Below are 22,816 nucleotides of genomic sequence, written 5' to 3'. Positions count from 1 at the left end.
ATAAATCTTTCATGGCAGTGAGGATCAAAGGCAGGGCCTCACACATGCTAGATGAACACTCCACCACCAAACTATATACCCTGGCCCAGACTGTTTTTTTTTTTCTCTTCCAGATGATTTTTTTTTTTAAATTAAGAAACCCACCCATGTTTAATGAATAGTAAGAAGGTTTTAAAAAAGAGAAAGAGCATGGGCTTGGTGATTGTGCAAATGTGTTAAGAAAAGTAGGAAATAACAAATTTTGGAATAAAGGTAGAGGTACTAGCCTTTGGAGAAAGAAGGAGGGACTCTCTGGTCCTGGAGCAAAAGAACAGGAGTTCTGCTGCAGGTAAGGAAATAGGCAGAAATATGGAATTACTACTTAAAGGTAAGGAAAGAGACAAAAGTCATACACAGAGGAGAGCTAGATAGCCATTAGTGGTTAAAGACACAGAAACACATCCAATAGCCAAGGAAAGCAGAGGAATAATTTAATATAGCCAGGAAATCAGATTATTATGGGCTCACTTTATGTGAATTTCACTAGAAATCATGTGGCTTTCTCCAAAACCACTGTTTCTGGGCTATGAGCATAGAAAAAAAATATATAAGTGGGGGATCATCCAGAGTTGTACTTTTACAAAATGGGTATTTTAAAAAAATCTAAGAAGCAAGGGATTTCAATATATTATGTGCAACTTTACTGCAAGAAACTCCAGAATCAAATCTTAGATGAGAAGAAAAGTAGAAGTGAGAGATGATTGAGAGTGAGTAGAAAAGACAATGGACCAAAGATACTCAATACCATGGAGAAGTAGTTGTCAAGAGTTTATTTGGAAAGAGTGTGGAGATTAGAGTCATTAGGGAAATGTTTTTAATTAATGACTCTGGAAACATAGCAATAACATTCAGGTGACATCAAAATCCAATATTCGTCTATAAAGTGGATAACTAAGATGAAGGTATAGAGAAGGTCCAGAAACTCCTGGGTCATCCAAGTGGAAATTAAGTCATCAGAATGTGTCAAACTTTAGTATGATAATAATGGCAATAGCTAACGTGCTTACCATATACACTATTTACATTGTAATATTTAATCCTCTCTAACAACCCCCAGAGTATGTAATATTAATTTCTAATTTAGGATGAGGAAACTGAAATATAAAGGATTAAGAAAGCTGTTCAAGGTTACACAGCTAGTGTGGGAGAGCTGGGATTCAAATCTAGGAAACAGTGGAATGTTGTCCAAATTATAAGGAAGCTGGACAAAGAACATGAGCCTCATATAAATGGGTGTAGGAATAATAATCACCAAGAGACAATGAAGAAATCAAGCATAATTAACTTGTTATCAATTATTAAGGACACATGAGTAAAGAAAAATAAAAAGACTTTAAAGAGTTTTAAGAAAAGAAACCAAATTTTCATTAAGGTAAGATCATTGAGGGTCAATGACAGACAGCAAGTTTCTGTTTCATAAACATATATATCATCTATCAATTCAAATGAATGAAACAGAATCACAAATTTTAAGTTGTGGAAAAATATTTTTAAACTTTTGAATAAAAAGGCTATACCAATGTAATGTACAATATAATATTTTTGTATCTTAAAAAAATGGAAATAATACTCTCAATTATAATAAGTATGTCCACTCTACTTCAGTAACTTCTATGTGAACATATTTCAAAGTTTTTAGTCAACAAATCTCCAACATTTTCTGGGCTCAAATCTTGTCAGCATTAAAAAAAAAAAAATCACTAATTTTGTCACTATGAGTATTTCTTTTTGAAGCATTTTCATTCTTATATAATCATTTCTCTTAACTTTTTCTTTTCCTTTTTGGTTCCATGAGTAACTTTGGTTTTCTTACTTTCATTCTATTTCAATAAAAGGGAATATTAAACAATTAAATTAATTCAAGAATGTGAACTTTAAGTTAGACATTATAATGTAATATGACTTAATAATATGGATTCCATTTTATTTCAGTCTTACCGGGGAGTGGAAAACAACTTGAAAATCTAATTATACCAATAAATAATAGCTTTGTACTAAGTCAAATATATAATTTATATAGTCATTTAAGGAAAAAATGATTTTTAAAAAGGGACAAAACAAATGACATGAACAAGAAAATAGGCTATATTCAGGGCCAACTCACAGGTAGCTTTACCTGAATAGAAGGGACATCTGTAAAAGCTTTTATAAAATCATCTTCATCAACTGCTCCAGCACCTCCTTCTTTCGAAGTACCTGCTAATTAAAAGGAAATCAATTTCCTAAGGTTCATTTTTAAGCATTTTAGCACTAGGGACAACATGAAAAATTTATGCCTTTGATCTGAACAAAGGCATAATTTTGAGGGATATTCCAATTTATAAGAAATCATTAAAAAAAAGAAAACTTCCACTTTTCAAAAAGTCAAAGTACATGGAAATAGCTAATTAACTCTCTAAAAGGAACTACGCTAGACTGGTTAGATAAAATGCAAATTACTAAAGCAGAGGGCCCCAACCCCACATCTCTCATTCAGTGCATTAGCAAGGACACAAATACTATAAAAGAATGAACATCTTAAAAACTGAAGAGCAACTTAATACCATCAGTAAATGATGGCAAATAAGTAAGACACAGGACCTGTGTATGGTCCTATGGTCACAAAAGCATATGGAAAAAATGAGAGTCCTAAAATTAAATTATACAGATAAAACTTCCTTTATTGTATGTATTAAATTTTAAAAGGAAACAATAGGTATAGCAATTATTTAAGAGCCAGTAATTAAGGTATTATGTTTCCAAATTTATTCTTCTTTCAGATGCCGAGCCTAGCATTCACCAAACCCTTATTTTTCAGTTGTTCCTAATGATTTCTGTTAAGCTCTTGCCAGAGACTGGAAGCTGAAAGAAGAAGGCATCTGCTCCCTTCTGAATACTTCCTGTTCTTGTCAGTAAAACTCTAGTTACTCTGGCAGAGATCTGAAGTATAGGTAGCATTCACTAAATCAGCTCACTGAAGCCATCAAAGACAGTACCTGCTCCTTAGACACATGAGTTCCAGATCACCAGAGAGTCCCTCCTCTAAGTCCCTACGTTTTTGTTTGTTTTTGAGATGGGGTGTCACCGAACTGGTCTTGAACTCCTGGTCTCAAGTGATCTTGTGTCAAAATACTTCAAGTCTCAATTGCTAGAACTACAGTGCATGTCACCCACACCTGGCTTTAAGCCTCTAAATTTTACTAATTCTAACATCCTCCATTTTGTTCCTCCAGTCCTGAGCATGGTATCTATTCATGTAATTGCTATCTTCATATTTTAGTGTTTTCTTTTCACATTTTTAAGTCATTGATAGCCATTTAACAATTCTTTATATAGGTTGAGTGTCCCTAACCTGAAATCTTGAAATCTGAATGTTCTAAAATCTGAAACTTTTTACTAACATGATGCCACAAGTAAAAATTCTACACCATTAAATTCTGTTGCATGAACAAAAGCATTTAAAATATTGTATAAAATTACCTTCAGACTTTGAGTATAAGGTGTATATAAAACATAAATGAATTTTATGTTTGGACATAGGTCTCAACCCCCATTATCTTCTTACGTATATTCAAATATTCCAAAATATACAAAATACAAAATATAAAAAAAAATTCTGGTCCAAGCATTTTTGCATTAGGGATACTCAACCTTTATTAAATACTCTGTAAAAAATACTCTGTAAAAATAATAATTTTCTCTTTCCTAACTGAATCTACAACTAAAAAGTAAATATTTTTTTAAAAAGTAATAGTAATTAGATTAATAAAAGAGGAACTAATTCATGCTTGCTACAGAATAGTTCAATAATAAATTTAATATTTTAAAATTTCTAGATATTAAAAAGCCCAATGAAAACTAAAGTACTCTCAATTCCATCTCCATAATCAAATCAGTCTTTGTAGCTAACAGGTTAACTAAAAATTTAAATCATATATTGTACACTTTAAAACAGATGATTTTTAACTTGTCAATTTAAAAAGTCCCAAAATAATAGATAGGAAAGTCATGAGAAATTAAAGTCAAAGATGGCTGAATATAAAATTAATATATAAAAATCAATTTTATTTTTTGGTCTGGGGATGTGGCTCAAGCGGTAGCGTGCTCGCGTGGCATGCGGGTAGCCCGGGTTCGATCCTCAGCACCACATACCAAAAAAAAAAAAAAGATGTTGTGTCTGCCGATAACTGGAAAATTAATATTAAAAAAATTCTCTCTCTCTCTCTCCCTCTCTCACTCTCTCTTTTAAAAAAATCAATTTTATTTCTAAGCAGTGGCAACAAAATTATAAACTTTAAATTGGAAAAATACTTAGGTTCAATAGTAACTAATACTTTGAGGTATCTATGAATAAACTAACCAAATGAAAACAAAAGTAAAAAATTGGGTGGGGGGAGATAATATATTTTAGTAAAACATTTACAGCACTAAAATGGAGATCAAAGAAAAAAGGACCAATGAAACAATCTATAGCCCATGCTTATAACACTTCAAACTTCAATTTACAAGTAAATGGAGGAAACACTAACATCCAAGACCAGCAATGTCAACTACAGAGCAGTCTTGGAGAAAAGAAATCAGAGGAAGCGTCATAGAAAAGGAAGATCCTGGTTGTTGCATAACATAAACATCAACTTCCCCCAGGACCAGAGTTACTAAGTAGCACACTCAGAAGGAGAGAGTATACTTTTGAACTTTGGTAGATAAAGAAAAGAAATAAATAAAAGATAAACAATGTCTGAAACAAGACAATCCCAGAATCAGTAAAAAGACCCACAGAGTTAGTAAAAAAGTTGCATTTCTATAAACCAACAGAAGAGGGCATTCTTAAACTGAGAAACAACAAACTTTTCTTCCTGGCCCCACAGAATCAATCACCTGTTACTTGTAGTCCAGGAAAATCCAATGTATTATCAGAAAAAGAATACATAATCTCATGTCTATAATAGACTACAATAAGTAAACAAAATAAGAATGAAAATCTTTTATGCTGATAAAAGTATCTGCTTAAAACAAAATCCCAGCATGTGAAAAATGGAGGTACTTTGGGCAAAGGGAAGGGAGGGTAAGGAAGGTACTTTGGGCAGGAATGATGGTAGAATGAGATGGACATCATTACCCTAAGTATGTGTATGAATGCACATTTGGTATGACACTACATCATGTACAACCACAGAAATGTAAAGTTGTGCTGCAATTGTGTACAATAAATCAAAATGCATTTTGCTGTCATATATACCTAAATAAATTAATTAATTTTTAAAAACCCAACAACTTAGTAGAATAGAAACTGTAATACAGTATTCCAACATGAATCAATATAATTAAGCAGCACTTATACATATGAAAGAACAGATTAATTAGAATGTCAAAAACTCTGATAAGATATAGAAGATACCAAAGGGCAACTGCTTAAAGTCTGGAATGAAAGAAATAAATACTAAAGCAACAACTACCCAAGAGAGAATTGATATAACCTGGTTGGAATAAGAAAAGCTATAAAGATATTCTTAAAGAACATTTGGGGAAATTTGAATATATAAATGACACGTGCTGAGGGGCTGGGGTTGTGGCTCAGTGGGAGAGTGCTCGCCTAGCATGCATGAGGCACTGGGTTCGATCCTCAGCACTACATAGATATAAGATATTGTGTCCACCTAAACCTAAAAAACAAATGTTTTTTTAAAAAAAGAAATGAAGTGCTGAAAGGGAGGTGAGCATATAGTTTAAAAATAAATTTACAGAAAATAAAAGGACTATGGAAAAGCTAAGTAATGTCACAAAGAAAATCAGACAAATCCAAATGAGGGACAACCTAAAAGACAATTGACTTCAGACTTCAAAATATCAGTGTCACGGAGACAAAAGCTGGTTAGGGGATTGTTTTATAGATAATATTACAGAATTTTCTTGTGTATGAAAAAAAATATTTAATATGGGTGAGAATATATCTCTATAGAAAGAATTTAGATACGGGATATCACTGGTTATAAATATAGGTGATTAGTGTTCACTGTATATCAAGTTTGTTGTAGGCTCAAAATTCTTCACAATAAAAGGTATGGGAGGGCTGGGGTTGTGTGGTGGAGCACTCACCTAGCACGTGTAGGGCGTTGGGTTTGATCCTCAGCACCACACAAAAATAAATAAAATAAGGGTATTGTGTCTAATTACAACTTAAAAAAAAAAAAAGTGTGGGAAACTATTCACCATAAAGCTAAAGTAGATACAATTACATCAAGAAAAAAAAGGATAGAAATTCCAAAAACAGCCCAAAATATATTAGGGTAGTATTTCCATGGAGTAAAGGATGTTTTATTTAATTGCACAGACTTAATTGGTCATGAATAAAGAAGAAATAAATGTAAATAGTTATACTACAATTTTATATAAATTATATAAGACAAAACAAATTAAATGTAAAATAATGCTTTAGAATAAATGATGTTTTGTACTTTTGGAACCGGACAGTAGTCCTTCTTATTCAAGACAGAAAATTTGGAAGTCAAAAATAAAAGGATAGGGGCTGGGGTTGTAGCTCAATGGGACAGTGCTTGCCTTGCACACATGAGGCACTAAGTTCTATCCTCAGCACCACATAAAAATAAATAAATAAATTAAAGATATTATGTCTATCTAAAACTTAAAAAAAAAAGGATAGCTATTTTACCTACCATGACAATAAAAATAGAAATATGACACGAAAACATGGCATACAGGTCTGGGGTTGTGGCTCAGTGGTAGAGCATGTGTGAGACACTGAGTTTGAATCTCAGCACTGCATATAAGTAAATGAATAAAATATGAATAAAATAAAGGTCCATCAACAACTTAAAAAAAACATGATATACAGAGGAGAGACTAAGGAAATGCTTCCAACTTTAAATAGAAAATAAAAGGCCTAATACTTTAAAAAATTCTACCTTGTATTTCACAGAAGATATGTTAATTCTTACTAATGGATTTAAATATACTGAACTTCACTAGAAAACCAAATCCAGGAAAGCAGAAACATTATTTTTGTTCACTAACATTTCCCAGAGATCACAAAAGTAGAAGGACTCTAAAAGTTTTAATTAACATTCGCTAGCTACTGGTCAAATGGATAGGTGGATAGAAAAATGCATATTAAAAGAAATACCGCTTTTTAATCTGTCAAAACAGCAATAATTACAGTAGATGGGGTAGAGAGAGAAGATGGGAGGGGAGGGGAGGGAAGGGGGGATACTAGAGGATAGGAAAGGCAACAGAATACAACAGACACTAGTATGACAATATGTAAAACAGTGGATGTGTAACCGATGTGATTCTGCAATCTGTATATGGGGTAAAAATGGGAGTTCATAACCCACTTGAACCAAATGTATAAAATATGATATGTCAAGAACTTTGTAATGTTTTGAACAACCAATAATAAAAATTAAAAAAAAAACAGCAATAATTAGGGCTGGGGTTATAGTTCAGTGGTAGAGCATTTTCCTAGCATGTATGAGGCACTCGGTTTGATTCTCAGCACTACATATAAATAAATAAAAAAAATAAGGGTCCATCAACAACTAAAATATACATATATATGTATATTTAAAAAATTTTTTAATTAAAAAACAGGAATTAATTAATGAGGCTTTATATTCAATGCTAGAGAAGATAAAATAATGTCTTTATTTAAATTAAAAACATAAAGAGCTCCTTTTGATGAAGTAACTTTAGATGAATCTTCCACAGATGAATCTTCCACAGAATAGAAGCACCAGAATGTCAAAATATATGGAGATCTGCATTGTTTGTAATGGCAAAAAGTTGCAGACATGGGCTGGGGATGTGGCTCAAGAGGTAGCGCACTCGCCTGGCATGTGCGGGGCGCTGGGTTCGATCCTCAAAACCACATAAAAATAAAATAAAGATATTGTGTCCACATAAAACTAAAAAATAAATATTAAAAAAAAGTTGCAGACAACTTGAATGACATTAAGAGGAACATAATTTATTAAGTCATGGTGCAACAATAATGTAGAATATAGTTGCTATGGTTTGAATGTGTTCCCTAAAAGTTCTTGTATTAGAAACATATTCCCAAATTCATGTTGATACCTCATTTGAGAGGTAATTATTTAAATCAGTCATGAGGAAGTGGCTCCTATTATAGGAGTTTTATAAGAGAGCGATCTGGGCACTCTCATCAGCTGAGACCTAGAAAGGCCCTCATTAGATGTCAGCACCTTGATGTTGGACCTCCCAGACTTCAGAACTATAAGAAATAAATCTCTATTCTCTGTAATTTATCCAGTCTCAGGTATTCTGTTACAGTAACAGAAAACAGACTAAAACAACTGGAGGCTCTGAGAAATAGAGGAAAATAATTTTCTTTCTTAATGGATATTCTGAGAGGGGGAAAAATCATGCTGCAAGATATTTACTAAACATTTAATGGGGGGAGGGATGAAATCTGAGTACCTACATAAATGAACATGGAGTGATACGACATAGAAACATACATATCAAAATTGTTTGTCAAATCAACATTGTTTGTCTCAGGTTGATGAGATTAGAGAGGCAAGCTATTATTAAAGATTCTTTTAAATGTATTGTTTAATAATAAGCACGGCTTTTATATTTAAAATCAAATTATGTCTCTCAATTCTTTTCATTAGTAAGAAACGTTTTTTAAACAGACAAATGATAAGTTAATGGAAAAATTTTTTAAATTCACAATATGAACATTAAAAAAAGGTTTATCAATTATGTTAGAATGTATGTGATAAATATAAGCCTAAGATTGTAGCTATTATTACAAGCTTTTACTTGATACTTTATACTTGATCTCTGGATCAAGTTATACTACAACTTAATTTTTTTGATCCATGTAGTTTTTCTTTATACTTGATTCAGAGTAAACTACATAGACCAAAAAAATTAAGTTACAGTATTAAAAATTATATTATTATATTTAAATTATATTATTAATTATAAGGACCAAAAATTATATGTATCAAATATAAAGAAAAATTCATCATGTGTGAGATCTTTATGAATTATCTGTCAAATCTTTTCTGAGGCAAAAATCTGGATCAATCTATATTCCTATATAAGGCTTTACAGTTTTCTAACACCTAGATTTTAGTCAAAAAGTACAGGACCAAAATGCTAACAATAGTGGACAAATGAGCAAGTACCGCAATTACAAGTTTAAAGCCTTGAACTGCACATTCTATATGGCCTTCTCAGTGCACAACATAGAACCTTGCACACATTAAAGTCTACATAAAGCTGTATATAGAGACAATAGTTTTCCTGTGAGAAATTTGACTTTTTAATGTCAATAAAAATTGTTTGCTTATATAATTTCCTCTCTTATCAACATTCTGAATGCCTCAAAAAATAGACTTTGTAAAAAAAACTGTCTTTGCCATTTTAGATTTTGCAGGGGAGGTAACACAAAAGCAGGGTCAAATAAAATATCAACAGCAAAGACAACAATTATTCTTATATGTAGTAAGAAAGCAGACAACTTGCACTAATTTATCCATTACTTACTCAAGTCGAATTAATCTTAAAACAAAAGTTAAGATAGACAGCATCAGGGCATATTATGATGGATAGTAAATGACTGAGAATTCACAGTAATTAAAGACAGAATGGTAGTGGTCAAACTCTAAATCTACATGGGATAAAATAACATGTATTATATGCACTATTAACTAGGAAATGACTTAGAAATGATCCAAAAGGAAGCCTCGGACAGTGGGCCAAGCACTAGGTTCCCAGCTCATCCCCAGCATTCAATGTTCTGAGGCTTAGCCTGTGGATATGAGTCAGATCATCTTTAAGGACCCCTCAGGGTTAAAATCTGAGTTTAGGATCTTTTCCTGTCAGTAAAAAAAAAAAGGAAGAGGAAGAAAAAAACTAAAATACACAAACAGAAATGTTATTTGATTTTAAATAAAGCTCAAAACCAAAAAATAGGTTTACTAGTAAAAAAAAAAAAATTCTTCAGATTTATTAAGTGCATATGATTCTTGTTATGTTTATTTGTTCAAAAGAAAAAGCAGAGTGGCACACATGTGTAATCCCAGCAGCTTTGCAGGTGGAGGCAGGAGGATCACCAGTTCAGAATCAGCCTCAGCAACTCAGCAAGACCCTGTCTCTTAAATAAAATATAAAAGAAATGGGGATGTGGCTCAGTGAATAAATACCCCTGGTTCAACCCCTGGTACCAAAAGAAAGAAAGAAAGAAAAAGTAATTTGTTGTTTGCATGATGGGAAAATAATAATTTGTAGAAAATTATTCTTAATAAAATATTCTTAATAAAATCTCAAGTGAGACATAAATGAAGTGGAACAAATATAAAATATCCTAAAGATAAGTACTACTGTATTTGAAATGGCAGTAATTATCTAATTATAAGAATATTTCCATGTAGTCTTTTAACATTAGATGGGAACAATGAAAAGAAAGCAGTCTGTTCACATGAATGAATGAAAGAGAGAGTAAGAGAACTTTGAGAACTGATAATCTGGTTAACTTTTCTCAAGGACTGAGATATGTATAAGCCCAAATGACAAGTGACTAACCTAAAAATCTCATATTAATTATAAAAAATGACATACTGCCATTTTTGAAAATTAAGTCAAAATAACTGGTAGAGAAATAGAGATACAGCATTTAGAAGGCAATTTCAACAAGAAAATAAGCATTTCTACTTACAATGTAAAAATTATTTGTTAAATATTTCCAAATATTCTATTTTTCTGGGAATCATACATACTAGCTAAGCCTTAAAATGACCATATAGGGATTTTAATAATTTCTACAGATTATAATCTCAAAGGTAAAGGACCTAGAAGATTCCTATTTACCAACAGAGATAAGTGTGGCAGCCATATAGCAAAATGATTCTTGTGCTTTGCCCACTTATTAGATGGGTGACTCCCAGGAAGTTACTTCTCCAAATTTCAGTTTGCTCATTAGGATAATAAAATATCTAACCCCTTAAATAAGACAATGTATATAAAAGAACACTCATTTTTTTAAAAACTGTTAACTAAAACACAAGAGAAATGTAAGTATTTTAAATAATCAGGTATCTTAAGCAATTGTAATCCAAACCATTGAGCAAAGAAAGGAAAATATGTTCATCTAAATTCCTACTATGAAGTTAACAAATGCTATTCACGAAATGGACTATTAAAGAGAATTTGTTTTATTTATTTATTTTTTATTTTTTTTTTATTGTTGGTCGTTCAAAACATTACATAGATCTTAATATATCATATTTCACAGTTTGATTCAAGTGAGTTATGAACTCCCATTTTTACCCCGTATACCGATTGCTGTATCACATCAGTTACACTTCCATTGATTTACATATTGCCATTCTAGTGACTGATGTATTCTGCTGTCTATCCTATTCTCTACTATTCCCCTTCCCCTCCCCTCCCCTCCCCTTTTCTCTCTCTACCCCCTCTACTGTAAATCATTTCTTCCACTTGTATCATTTTTCTCTTACCCCTCCTTTCCTCTTATATGTAATTATGTATAACCCTGAGGATCACCTTCCAATTCCATGCAATTTCCCTTTTAAGAGAATTTGTTTTATGCCATTTTAATTAAACACAATGGTAATACTTTTGATGTTCACATAATATGGGTTTTTTTAAGCAATGATATATTTGTTTGGCTCTACCACAATCTTTATTTCAATTCTCCTTGGCTTACAGGATACAGAATTACAGTATGACTAGAATAGGACAGCACACCAAGGCCAAAGGACAAAGCAAACTGACACACACTACAGATTATACATAGGTATTACTAGCTTTATTTAGGGTGCTTTGCTTAAAATAGCACATATCTCTTTTATTATGATATGTATATTAAATTCTAAAACTTCTAAAATAGGTTTAGTCAGGATTTTAAAGAAGCTCATTTTACTTTTATTTGGTAATTTCACCAAAGAAGATATGTCAAACTCAGTAGGGCTGTAACCAGAAAACAGATAACTCATATAAAGAGAGAAAGCAACCTTCAAGTATTCAAAAGTATCATGTTAACAAATAATTCCATGAATTCCAAGGAGGCAGATTTTAATGTAACATAAAAAAGAAATCATCCAGAACTGAAATGGGTTTATAACCTTTCCGGAAAATACTTTTCCAAATTCTAAAAATTCCTGCAGCTTCTGATCACAAACTTTAGAAACTTATACCAAGTAAATGATTGAGATGATACATAAAAGAATAATCACACAGTTAATAAAAGCAGAAAAGTCTGAAGACAACCTAGATGTGATGTAGCAATGAATAATTTTCAATAATTAAGAGAATGAGAAAATGCTTAGGGTAAAATAGAAAATAGAAAAAAAAAGTACTGAAAATGATATAATGAATAATGTTAAATTTGTTCTCCCAAATATTTATTTGTATATGTAAAAATAACTGGAAAAGCAATTATGAAGTACATGGAAGAAAGTACAACATAATTTCCAGCTGATTATGTCTATATGTATTGGTACAGCGGTGGTTGTATGCTGAATTTTAATCCAGAACATATCTATCATGATTTTTATGAAAGACCAGATACCCAAGTTCCAGTCTAATTCAAAGATTGTGCAACTCTAAGAAAACTTCTTACAACTAATTTAAAAATCAATAAGTCTATGTCAATACCAGAAAATCTAAAGTTGAAATTTCAAAGTAAGACAGCCAAGAATGGCATCAATTTCAGAAACAACATCAATATCCTCTGGCTAGTAGCTCTTTTCTTGGACAGAAAAAATGGGCAGAGGACCTAAATGAGCTGTGTCAAACAAAAGAAACAAGAATGAATCTCCAACTGCCAAAAAAGAGGAGGCAGCATAAAAAGAAAAAGGAGAAATGAACAAAAATTTTTCATTTATTATTACTGAAAGGGCCACTGCCTAGATGGATGGTAAATCTGTGAGTGATTAGTGGCAACAAATAAGAAAACTACTAACATTTTTGTATCTGATAGAACTACAGTTTACAGAACAGGGGACATTCAGAAACTCATTATTAAAAATTGAATTATATTCATTTGATTAGTACCATAATTTAGAGACCTGTGTGGGAGTTAAACTATCATATCAATTTTCACCTAAGACATTAAGCCATGAAAAAACAAAACTAATTATAAACCACTAGTCCAGATTCTCAAAAATGTTAACTACTATCACCATGTATTTTATATATTTACCTATTTTAAGTGAAATAAGACAAGTTTCACAAATTATATCATAAGTAAAATTCCATAATTCAAAATCAAGAAAAACATATTTCCCTTGTAATGAGTGAAGACAGCCATTTGTTACAAAAGGAAGAAACCACTGAATGCCATGTATTTTTTTTACTAGAGATAGGTAATAATGCCTAATACAAAATACCTTGTAAGGATATCATAAGTAATGTTTAGATAAGAACACAATTCTATAAGTGCAAAACAAAATAATTAAAATTTTAAGGTGTTAAGTTACTCAAAATATTCTGAGAAACAGGTAAGACATTTTAATTTCACAGGTCATTTATTTGCTTTTATATATATATATACACACACACACACACACACACACACACACACATATACACACACACACACACACACACACACACACACACACATACATCCACATACATTTATACATACTATACCATCTTTCTAGCTAGTTACATTACACATCAGGGAGTTAAAGAAAGTTAAAATGAAATACTATGATAGTTTCTCTATATTTAGAATACCATATGACTTACAAAAAAATATTGGGTTGTACTGAAAGATTAAAGAAGGGTGACTCATATAGAACCTGGTCAAAACATAACAGTTTTTATTTTTTCTTTTCTTCTTAATCAAAGTACTATAAACAAAAAGAGAAAACATAAAAATCCTCAAGACCATGTTTTTCCCATTAGGTATTATAAATAAGGATGTACCTGTTTTCCCAAGATATAATTGAAACACATTTATTTTTTAAAATAATAGATTAGTGTTCCTTTAGTGTTAATATTTATCCTATTCGTTTATATTCATTGCATAAGAATAATCCAGCAGAAACTAACATCTGAAAGGTACTAGGCTTTCTAATTAGCATATGAAAAATACCATTTAAAATTTTAAAGAAAGGCAACATGCTAAGAACAGTTCTATGAACAGTTCAATGAATATGTTCAATGAACATACTATGTGCTGTACAATTCATAAAACCTGCTTTATTCCTATTTATTATTATCTAATCCATAAGTCATTTTTTGAGAAAATTTTACTTGACCACCACCCATTTCCTATTGTGACAAGTGATTCAGTAATCAGTATCTTCAACCATTTTTTAAATATTGAGGTATTTAAGACTTACTACCTAGACAAATGTGTAAATTCATTACATAATGCAGCATTTTATAAATGAAACAACTATAGTATAGTAAAATTAATAGCCAAATTCTAAAAAACCTCTCTCCTTTCTCTCTGTCACACACACACACACACACACACACACGTTCCTAGAATCTTTCCTTCTAAAAATGGCATCTAGAAAATAAATACCATCAAGAAAACACTAATTCACACGTTCTTATAGGAAATAACAATATACAATATTTTAACATTTCAAAAAGGTAGCATATTATGTATGTTGCAACGGACTCCCCAAATCTGCAATAGTACTGCAGTCATGAATAAACATATTCCTCCGAAGTTCTAACTATGTGGGGCCATATCAAGGGCATGGAGCATGCACATCAGATTCGAAATGGATTTACATTACCTCCAACCTTAGGGCCACCTGCTGAACCAGGCTTCCTTGCACTGTTGACAGGATTACCAGATGTTTTAGGTGCAGGAACCTTGAAGGCTGAAGCAGCTGATGATGGCCTATTTCCATCCACTGATTCCTCATCATCAAAGCTTTTATCTACACAAAGCATTATAAAAATGTATTTTAAGGAAATTAAGCTTTGTTCCATTTTTCATAAGTCTCAAAAAATCAAATAATGCCATATATAAAATCATAACTTTGATAAGATATATAATATAAAACCAAGGTCTTCTGAATAAGCATGAATATACTGGTTAACACATATGAAAAAAAACCTAAAATTTAAAATCAAATACAGTATTATAAATTTTCCTACCTGTATGAATTAAGGCAAAAGACAAGCATTAACTCTAAGAGCAGTAAGAAGCATTTTTCATTTTTTTGCTACTCATACAATCATTTTCTGCCAGCTCCTCCCATAGTGCATCTTCCAGCACGCCCTGCCTTATTCCTTATACCCAGATTCTGCAACTTACAATCACAGATCCTCTTGCAAATCAGTCGCCTCATTCCTCTGAAAGCTCTTAATTTCCCTCACCCTAGGATGCTCCCAATAGTTCACATGGCCAAATACAGTAAATTTGATACTAATCAAGGATTCTATCAAAAATAGATAGAAACAACCACAGAACCACCACTGAGGTTTGTGCCGGCATTTTTCTTTCTCTTCCCTGCCCTAGGTGCTGTAACAGCCAATCAGCTACAAGGTGACATCATCTTATGGCTGCTACTGCCAGATGAAAGGTAAAAATTCTCCATGCATCTAAAAAAATTCTCTATGCATCTGCAATCTTTATTATATTCAAAATTTTAAAGGCAATTAATACTAATAGTTTATGTGTCTAAGTTTTCTTTTACTTAATTCACATATGAATTTACATAAATAGAAAAATATGGTTTTATGCAATATTCATTGTGCTGAGGTGCTTATGATTGCATCAGTAAAACATGGGCTATAACAGCTCATTACTGTACATAATTAACTCCATAATCTCACAATTTGCTGTTTGTATAGGCCACAGAAACCAAACTGAACAATTTGTTTTCATAAATGATTCTCTAATATTCTACAAGGCTCCTTTGAGAATATAATGACCACACTAGTATCATCTTCTTATATACAAATGAAACAGCTCAAGACCACCTCCTCCACCCCCAAAAGAACAAACAACAACAACAACAACAAAATCACAAGATATATTCAGTTTTACTCTTCTGAGGAAACGGTTTTCTCTAGGACCCTGCACAAACCAACTATGACAAACAAGATGGGCGAGGCAGAAAAGCAGCTTCACCACAAGCTTCAGATCAATATGCCAGAATCTCCTTCCTTTCAACCTGTTCTCCTTACCTGTAAGATACCCAACCACCCAGAATGAAATCATCCAGATGAAGGGGTATTATCTGTACAACTATTAAATACATTTTAAAGAAAATATCTCAAACAAGTTTTAAGACTTATTTATTGGGGTGGGGGGGACAAAAGAATCAAAGACACCCTAACATAAAGCCACATTTCATTTCAGTGTTTTTCTTAAATAACACAATTTATAGAAAAAAGAGTATATTCTAGTTAAAAAATAATTGTTTTAGTATAAAACAATTAAGAAATCAGTTTAGATAAAGTAATGGATTTAAAACCTGTGCTTTACATAGATTGTTCTGTTAAGAACATCAATAACAATTTCAAATAAAATTTTCTGCCACCATTATTTAAAAAATGCAGCTAAGAAAGAGTAGACACAAAAATTTACAGAATATTAGGCACTGAAACACACAGTAGACAGAAGTTCCCATGGAAACAGTGTTCTGTTCCTGTACACACACAAGAATTGAAGAGTAAATGTCCCTACCATTTTTAAAAAATTAACTCTTAATATTCCCCAAACTACTGAGAGATTAATTTTTAGCTTTTTAATCAAAATAGAGTCCAGGTATACAGATCTGGAGTTTGCAGTTCAATGAATTTTCATAAAATAAACATGTTAGCATAATCATTGTCCAGATTAATATATTACCTGTATCATGAAAACACTTATGAGACCCCTAAAAGTCATTATTTTCTAACAAAACTAACTACTAGTTTTGAATTCTACAGCAACAGTTGGTTTTGCTCACTTATAAACTTTATATAAAAGGAATCATACAATTTGCACTCAGGTATCTAGTTTCTTTTCACTAGAAGTTGGAAAGTAATGTTTAGCAGATTCATTGCTTAAAGTTCTCGAGTGTATGAACATGCACAATTTATTAATATCTATACTGCTGATAGACACTTGGGTTTTTGCCAATTGGAAGTTATTATAAAATGGTGTTCCTAAGAGATGAGCAAACAAAGTTAAAAGGTTTTAAGGATTTTGCATTATTGGGGAAGTAGTAAACACAGTACAGGTTGAGCATCCCTAATCTAAAAACTGAAATCTGACATGCTCCAAAATTTAACACTTTTTGAAAGACAACATGATGCTCCAACAGTTTTAGATTTTGGGGCATTCTGAATTTTGGGATTACAGATGCAACTGATATCTGCAAATATTTTTTTTAAATACAAAATTTGAAACACTTCTGGTCCCAAACATTTCAGATAAGGGATGCTCAATATGCAGTTGATTTTAGATTATAATAAATCAAAGATGCTACATCATAAAACCTAGCTAGGATAGTGTTCCTAAAAATGTGGTCTCCAGCCCAGTAGTTGGGCATCACCAGCAGTTTGTTAGAAATGTAAATTCTTGGGCCCCAGCCCAATTCTGAAGATGCAGCCCAGTAATCTGCCTATTAAGAAGCCTTCCTGGGCTGAGGTTGTAGCTCAGCAGTAAAGCACTCACCTAGCACATGTGAAGAGGCCTTAGGTTCGATCCTCAGCATCACATATAGATAGATAGATAGATAGATAGATAGATAGATAGATAGATAGATAGATAGATAGATGTATTATGTCCAACTACAACTATTAAAAAAAAAAAAAGAAGTCTTCCTGAAGATTCTTGTGTTTTAAGAAACACTATTACAGCAGGGTTGGTGGACTTTTCCATAAAGGATCAGAGAACAAATAAGTTGGGTTTTGCAATTCATGTACATTATGATCTTTCTATGATACATGACATGTAAACAAATAGCTGTGGCTGTGTTTCAATATAATTTTATGTACAAAAACATGAGGACAGCTGGATTTGATCTGCAAGCAACAGTTTGCCAATCCTTGCTATGAGATGAGCAATATAAGAAGGGTAAATACATATATAAATAAAATAGAAGAAAAAGAGTATATTAAAAATATCTGGTTTACTGGGGCTGGGAATGTGGCTCAAGCGGTGGCGTACTCGCCTGGCATGTGTGCGGCTGGGGTTCGATCCTCATCACCCCTTACAAACAAAGATGTTGTGTCTGCCGAAAACTAAAAAATAAATATTAAAAAATTCTCTCTCTCTCTCTCTCTCTCTCTCTCTCTCTCTCTCTCACAAAAAAAAAAAAATCTGGTTTACTAAAAAGAAGCAGGAATAGAGACAAAATATAAAAATAAAATGGTAAGTATAAAACCATATACACCAATAATTACCTTAAATGTAAATGAAGTAAATAGTAGAAGTAAAAGATCAAAACTGAATATCTTAAAAATAGATGGCTTCATTGAAATATTTCACAGTTATATAAAGGTTAAAAATAAAATGAGAAAGGTAGATATTGGTAAACACCAACCAAAAAAAAAAAAAAAAAAAAGCTGGTTTCAAACAAAGCAGGCTTAAAAAGCATTACCAGAGAAATACAGACATTTAGTAATGGTAAAGGAGTCAACTGGACAGAAAGAAGGAACTTTATATATTTGTGTAACCACTAATACAACTTCATATATAATAAAAGGAAAAGCAAGGTCTGGGGATGTAGCTCAATGGCAAAGCATTTGCCTAACATGCATAAAGCCCTGGGTTTGATCCTCAGGATCACAATCAAACCAATCACTAAATCAATCAATCAGTCAGTGGAACATCTACAAGCATGAAAATAAGTTTTGCCCACTGCCAATTAGGTTATATATTCTTTTAACCACAAATCAATGGAATTCATAAAACTCATTCATCATCATAAGACTTCAAATTAAAAAGTTTGTTTTATAATTTATCTAGAAGCCATAAATATTCTGGGTTTCATTTTTTCCCCCTAAACTATAATAAAATAGCAGAACAAATCCCAATTATTTTCTTTATAGCAGAAATTACTTCCCAATAAAGTCATAAAGCTGATTTTTGGAAATTTCTTCTTCTTCTTCTTTTTTTTTGTGGGGTGGGGGAAGTACCAGGAATTGAGCTCAGGGGCACTCAACCACTGAGCCACATCCCCAGACCTATTTTGTATTTTATTTAGAGACAGGGTCTCACTGAGTTGCTTAGCGCCTTGCTTTTGCTGAGGCTGGCTTTGAACTGGAGATCCTCCTGACTTAGCCTCCCAAGCCTCTGGAATTTTCTTGTTTATGCAGTAACCCCATTACCTATAACAATCCATGGATAATTGTCACAATCAACTCTTTTTCCTGATTCTCACCTTTGTCTCCAAGAGTTTTTTTCTGGCACAGCATTCTGATTTGAACAAAGTCACATCATATTGCGCTCAAAATTCTCTGATGACTCCATTAAAAGGCCTATCAGCACTCTAAAATTTTAGATATCATATAAGTCTCTCCAACCTCAACACCTACTTTCTCTCTCCAACCTCATCTCCTATTTGCTCCCTCCCATTCAACCCTACTAGTTTCTTTGCTGGTACCCACATCAGGTCAGGGCCTTTTGGCTTGTTTCTTCTGCTTAGAATGCTCTTTCTATATCCCTGTTTCCCAATCCACACTATTCACTCACCATATTCATGTCTTTATTCATCTGTCACCTTCCAACACCTTGATACTCTGATCTACCTCTGCTTCTCTGCTTCATTTAGTTTACCCAGCATTTACTATCTACATATTTCATTAATTTTATTTGCATTTCTTTCCCCACTAAAATATATAATCTAAAAGGGTGGGATCATTTGTGTATTTTGCCTAGTGCTATATCTTCCCTACGTGGAATAATGCCTAGAACAGCACATCACACTGGATAAGATACATAACTTTAAGAACCTTAAAAGCAATAATTGGGCCTGGGGTTGTGGCTCAGCAGTACAGTGCTTGCCTAGTATGTGTGAGGCACTGAGTTCAATTCTCAGAACTGCACGTAAATAAATAAATAAAAATAAAGGCCCACTGACAATGAAAAAACAAAAGTTGAAAGCAACTATGTTTGATAAGATAGTTAAGAAATACAAGGATAAACCTAGTACATTAAAACTTCTATTTTGAAGGCTATGTGGGGAAAAGGGAACAGAAATCAAAACCCACATAAGATGCAGAGTCAAAAGCTGGTACACCACATGACTCTACCCTCAAAGTTAAAGTGAAACATAAGAAAGCCTTTATTTTCCTATAGTCTTCTTTTCAAACTTTTCTCAAAAGAGAGCAGCAGGGAAATGAATAAAAAACAAATGCTTGGGCAATCCAAACACTCAAGTTCTTGAATTCTTGAGCTCAGACTGGTAGTATTTCCAAGCAAGAGTCAAAGCAAAAGCAAAATTTCCACAAAAGATGGTTTCTGGTCTCAAATTATTACCACAACTTTCTATAGGTCACCAGGCACAAAGGAAATATGACACAATGAACACTTAGAAGGAAACAGATATTAGGAATAGACCTATATAAAATCTTAAGTGTCTGTTGTCAAACTCAGACTAACAAAATACCTAGACTTGCTTACTGGGAAAATTTTAATATAATTTGGAGGATCAAAAAAATAAAAAGTGACAGATTTTTTAAAAATCAAATAGAACTTCTAAAAATGAAAATATAGTAAATGAAATTTAAATTATCTGAGAAGGCATAACAGCTGATTAGATATAGCTTAAGGAATCATTAATAAATAGGAAGATAAATCAGAAGATACCATCTAGGGTATATATTAGTAGATGCTCTACTAGCTATTGAAGGATCACACAACAAAAGCAAACTGTAAATTATGACTACCTTGATGACGTGCGTTCTTATTACAGTGTTTCAAAAAAAGAATAGTATGGTTAAGTGCAAAAGTAGAACAAGATAAGCACACTTTAGGGCTGGGGTTGTGGCTCAGTGGTAGAGAGCTGGCGTAGAACATGTGAGGTACTGCACTTAATCCTCAGCACCTCATAAAAATAAATAAATAAAGGTATTATGTTAATCTACAACTAAAAATTTAAAAAAAGGATAAGCACATTAAAAGCATAAGCACATTTCTAAGGATAGAAACTAATAAAGTGAATAGGCTCGGGTGCTATTTACATGATGAAGATGGAAAAGGAGGAGAAAAGATGGAGAATGAGAGAAATGGATAGAGATGGAGAAGGAATATGAGGAGGAGCAGATGATAGAAACAGAAGAGGCAGAAATGGAGGAGGTGGAAGAGATAGAAAAAGAGAATGAGTATATGGAGGAAAAAATGGAGAAGAGGAACTGAAGGGAAAGGGGAGGCTAAGGAAGAATAGTAGAAGAATACCTCTTCTGGATCCTTGAGTACGATTTCCCAAACTTTGAATTAATTCTTTGTAACCTAGTAAAAAGAAGCTCTTTAGGGCTGGGATTGTGACTCAGCAGAAGAGTGCTTGCCTCGCACATGTGAGGTGATGGGTTCAATCCTCAGCACCACATAAAAATAAAAAATAAAATAAAGGTATTGTGTCCATCTACAACTAAAAAATTTTTTACGGGGCTAGGATTATGGCTCAGCGGTAGAATGCTTGCCAAGCATGGGAGGGACCCCGCCTAGCATAGGCGGGACCTGGTTCGATCCTCAGCATTGTGTTGTGTCCATCTATACATTTAAAAAAAATTAAAAGAAGCTCTTTATAAGTTTTTATTATATTTAGATGCATTAATAAAATAGATATACTTCTATTTTGTATTTTATTATTCAGATAAGAGAGAGGAACAAAGAATGGGGAGTAAGATGGAGTACAGCAATAAGTTTTCTCAAAAAATCTTAAGTAATACCTATCAAATCTAGGTAATGAATTTATGGAAATATTTTCCATAATAATTTGGTATGTTTTAAATATCTTATAATGAAATAATTTTTAAAGTTTTTTTTTCTTTAAAGATCACAATAATGGGGCTGGGGTTGTGGCTCAGTGGTAGAGGGCTTGCCTAGCATATGTGAGGCACTGGGTTTGATCCTCAGCACCACATAAAATAAATAAAGGTCCACTGACAACTAAAATTATTTTTTTAAAAGATTACAATAAACTCCTTGAAGTATCAATAAGATGAGAGGGGAAAAGAGGAAAGTGGGGAGGACATTGAGCCAACAGGTAAGAAGAATTCATAGAGAAATGAATAGTTTAGTGGGTGCTGGGTCTGGAGAAGTAAGCTGACACAGGATCTTTTGGGCCCTAAATGCCATGCAAAATAATAAAAAATGAACTGCTTGTTGTCAACAAAAGAAAAAAAAAGTGTAGGAAGTGGAAGAGATGCAAACAGAGGAGGAAGACATGCAAATGCAGGAAAAAGAAAGAGGGAAAGAGATGGAAACAGTGGAGGAGACTGGAAGACTTAGAAAGCAGTAGGAGAAAGGAGAAGGGCAGTGACAGGGAGAAAAAAAGACAAAGAAAAAAGATCAGGCTTTGCCTTTTGTCACCTTCAAATAACACTTGGAAACCATTCCACTGTCCCATGTATGCATGCTTAAGGTAAAAAAGTAATGAAAATCCATTTTTCTTTTGTCTTTTAAACTCAGTTGGTAGCAAAAATCTGAACTGGGCTGGGGCTAGGGCTCAGCGGTAGCGCACTTGCCTGGCATGTGTGAGGCACTGGGTTCGATTCTCAGCATCACATATAAATAAATAAAATAAGGGTCTATCAATAACTTAAAAAAAATATTTAAAAAAAAATTTGAACTGACCTAACTCGGTTTATGGCAAAT

General features: G+C 32.7%; 1 protein-coding gene across 28 annotated transcripts in view; it reads right to left on the bottom strand.

Annotated features, from left to right (window-relative positions):
* The window catches only part of CLASP2 (cytoplasmic linker associated protein 2), a 228,227-nt gene that overhangs the window by 121,301 nt on the left and 84,110 nt on the right, over positions 1-22,816 (bottom strand). For 15 of the 28 annotated variants that reach the window (XM_081283484.1, XM_081283481.1, XM_081283507.1 and 12 more), the window contains 2 exons: positions 14,790-14,936; positions 2,156-2,238 (listed from right to left, as the gene is read on the bottom strand). In XM_081283484.1, coding sequence (XP_081139610.1) covers positions 2,156-2,238; positions 14,790-14,936 — 230 coding nt within the window. The remainder of the gene's footprint in view (positions 1-2,155; positions 2,239-14,789; positions 14,937-22,816) is intronic. The other 13 variants (XM_081283485.1, XM_081283492.1, XM_081283501.1 and 10 more) reach the window with 1 other exon arrangement.

This window comes from Spermophilus citellus, assembly GCF_964194105.1.
Source record: "Spermophilus citellus genome assembly, chromosome: 3".
NCBI lineage: Eukaryota > Metazoa > Chordata > Mammalia > Rodentia > Sciuridae > Spermophilus > Spermophilus citellus.
This window is presented reverse-complemented; position numbering and strand designations above follow the sequence as displayed.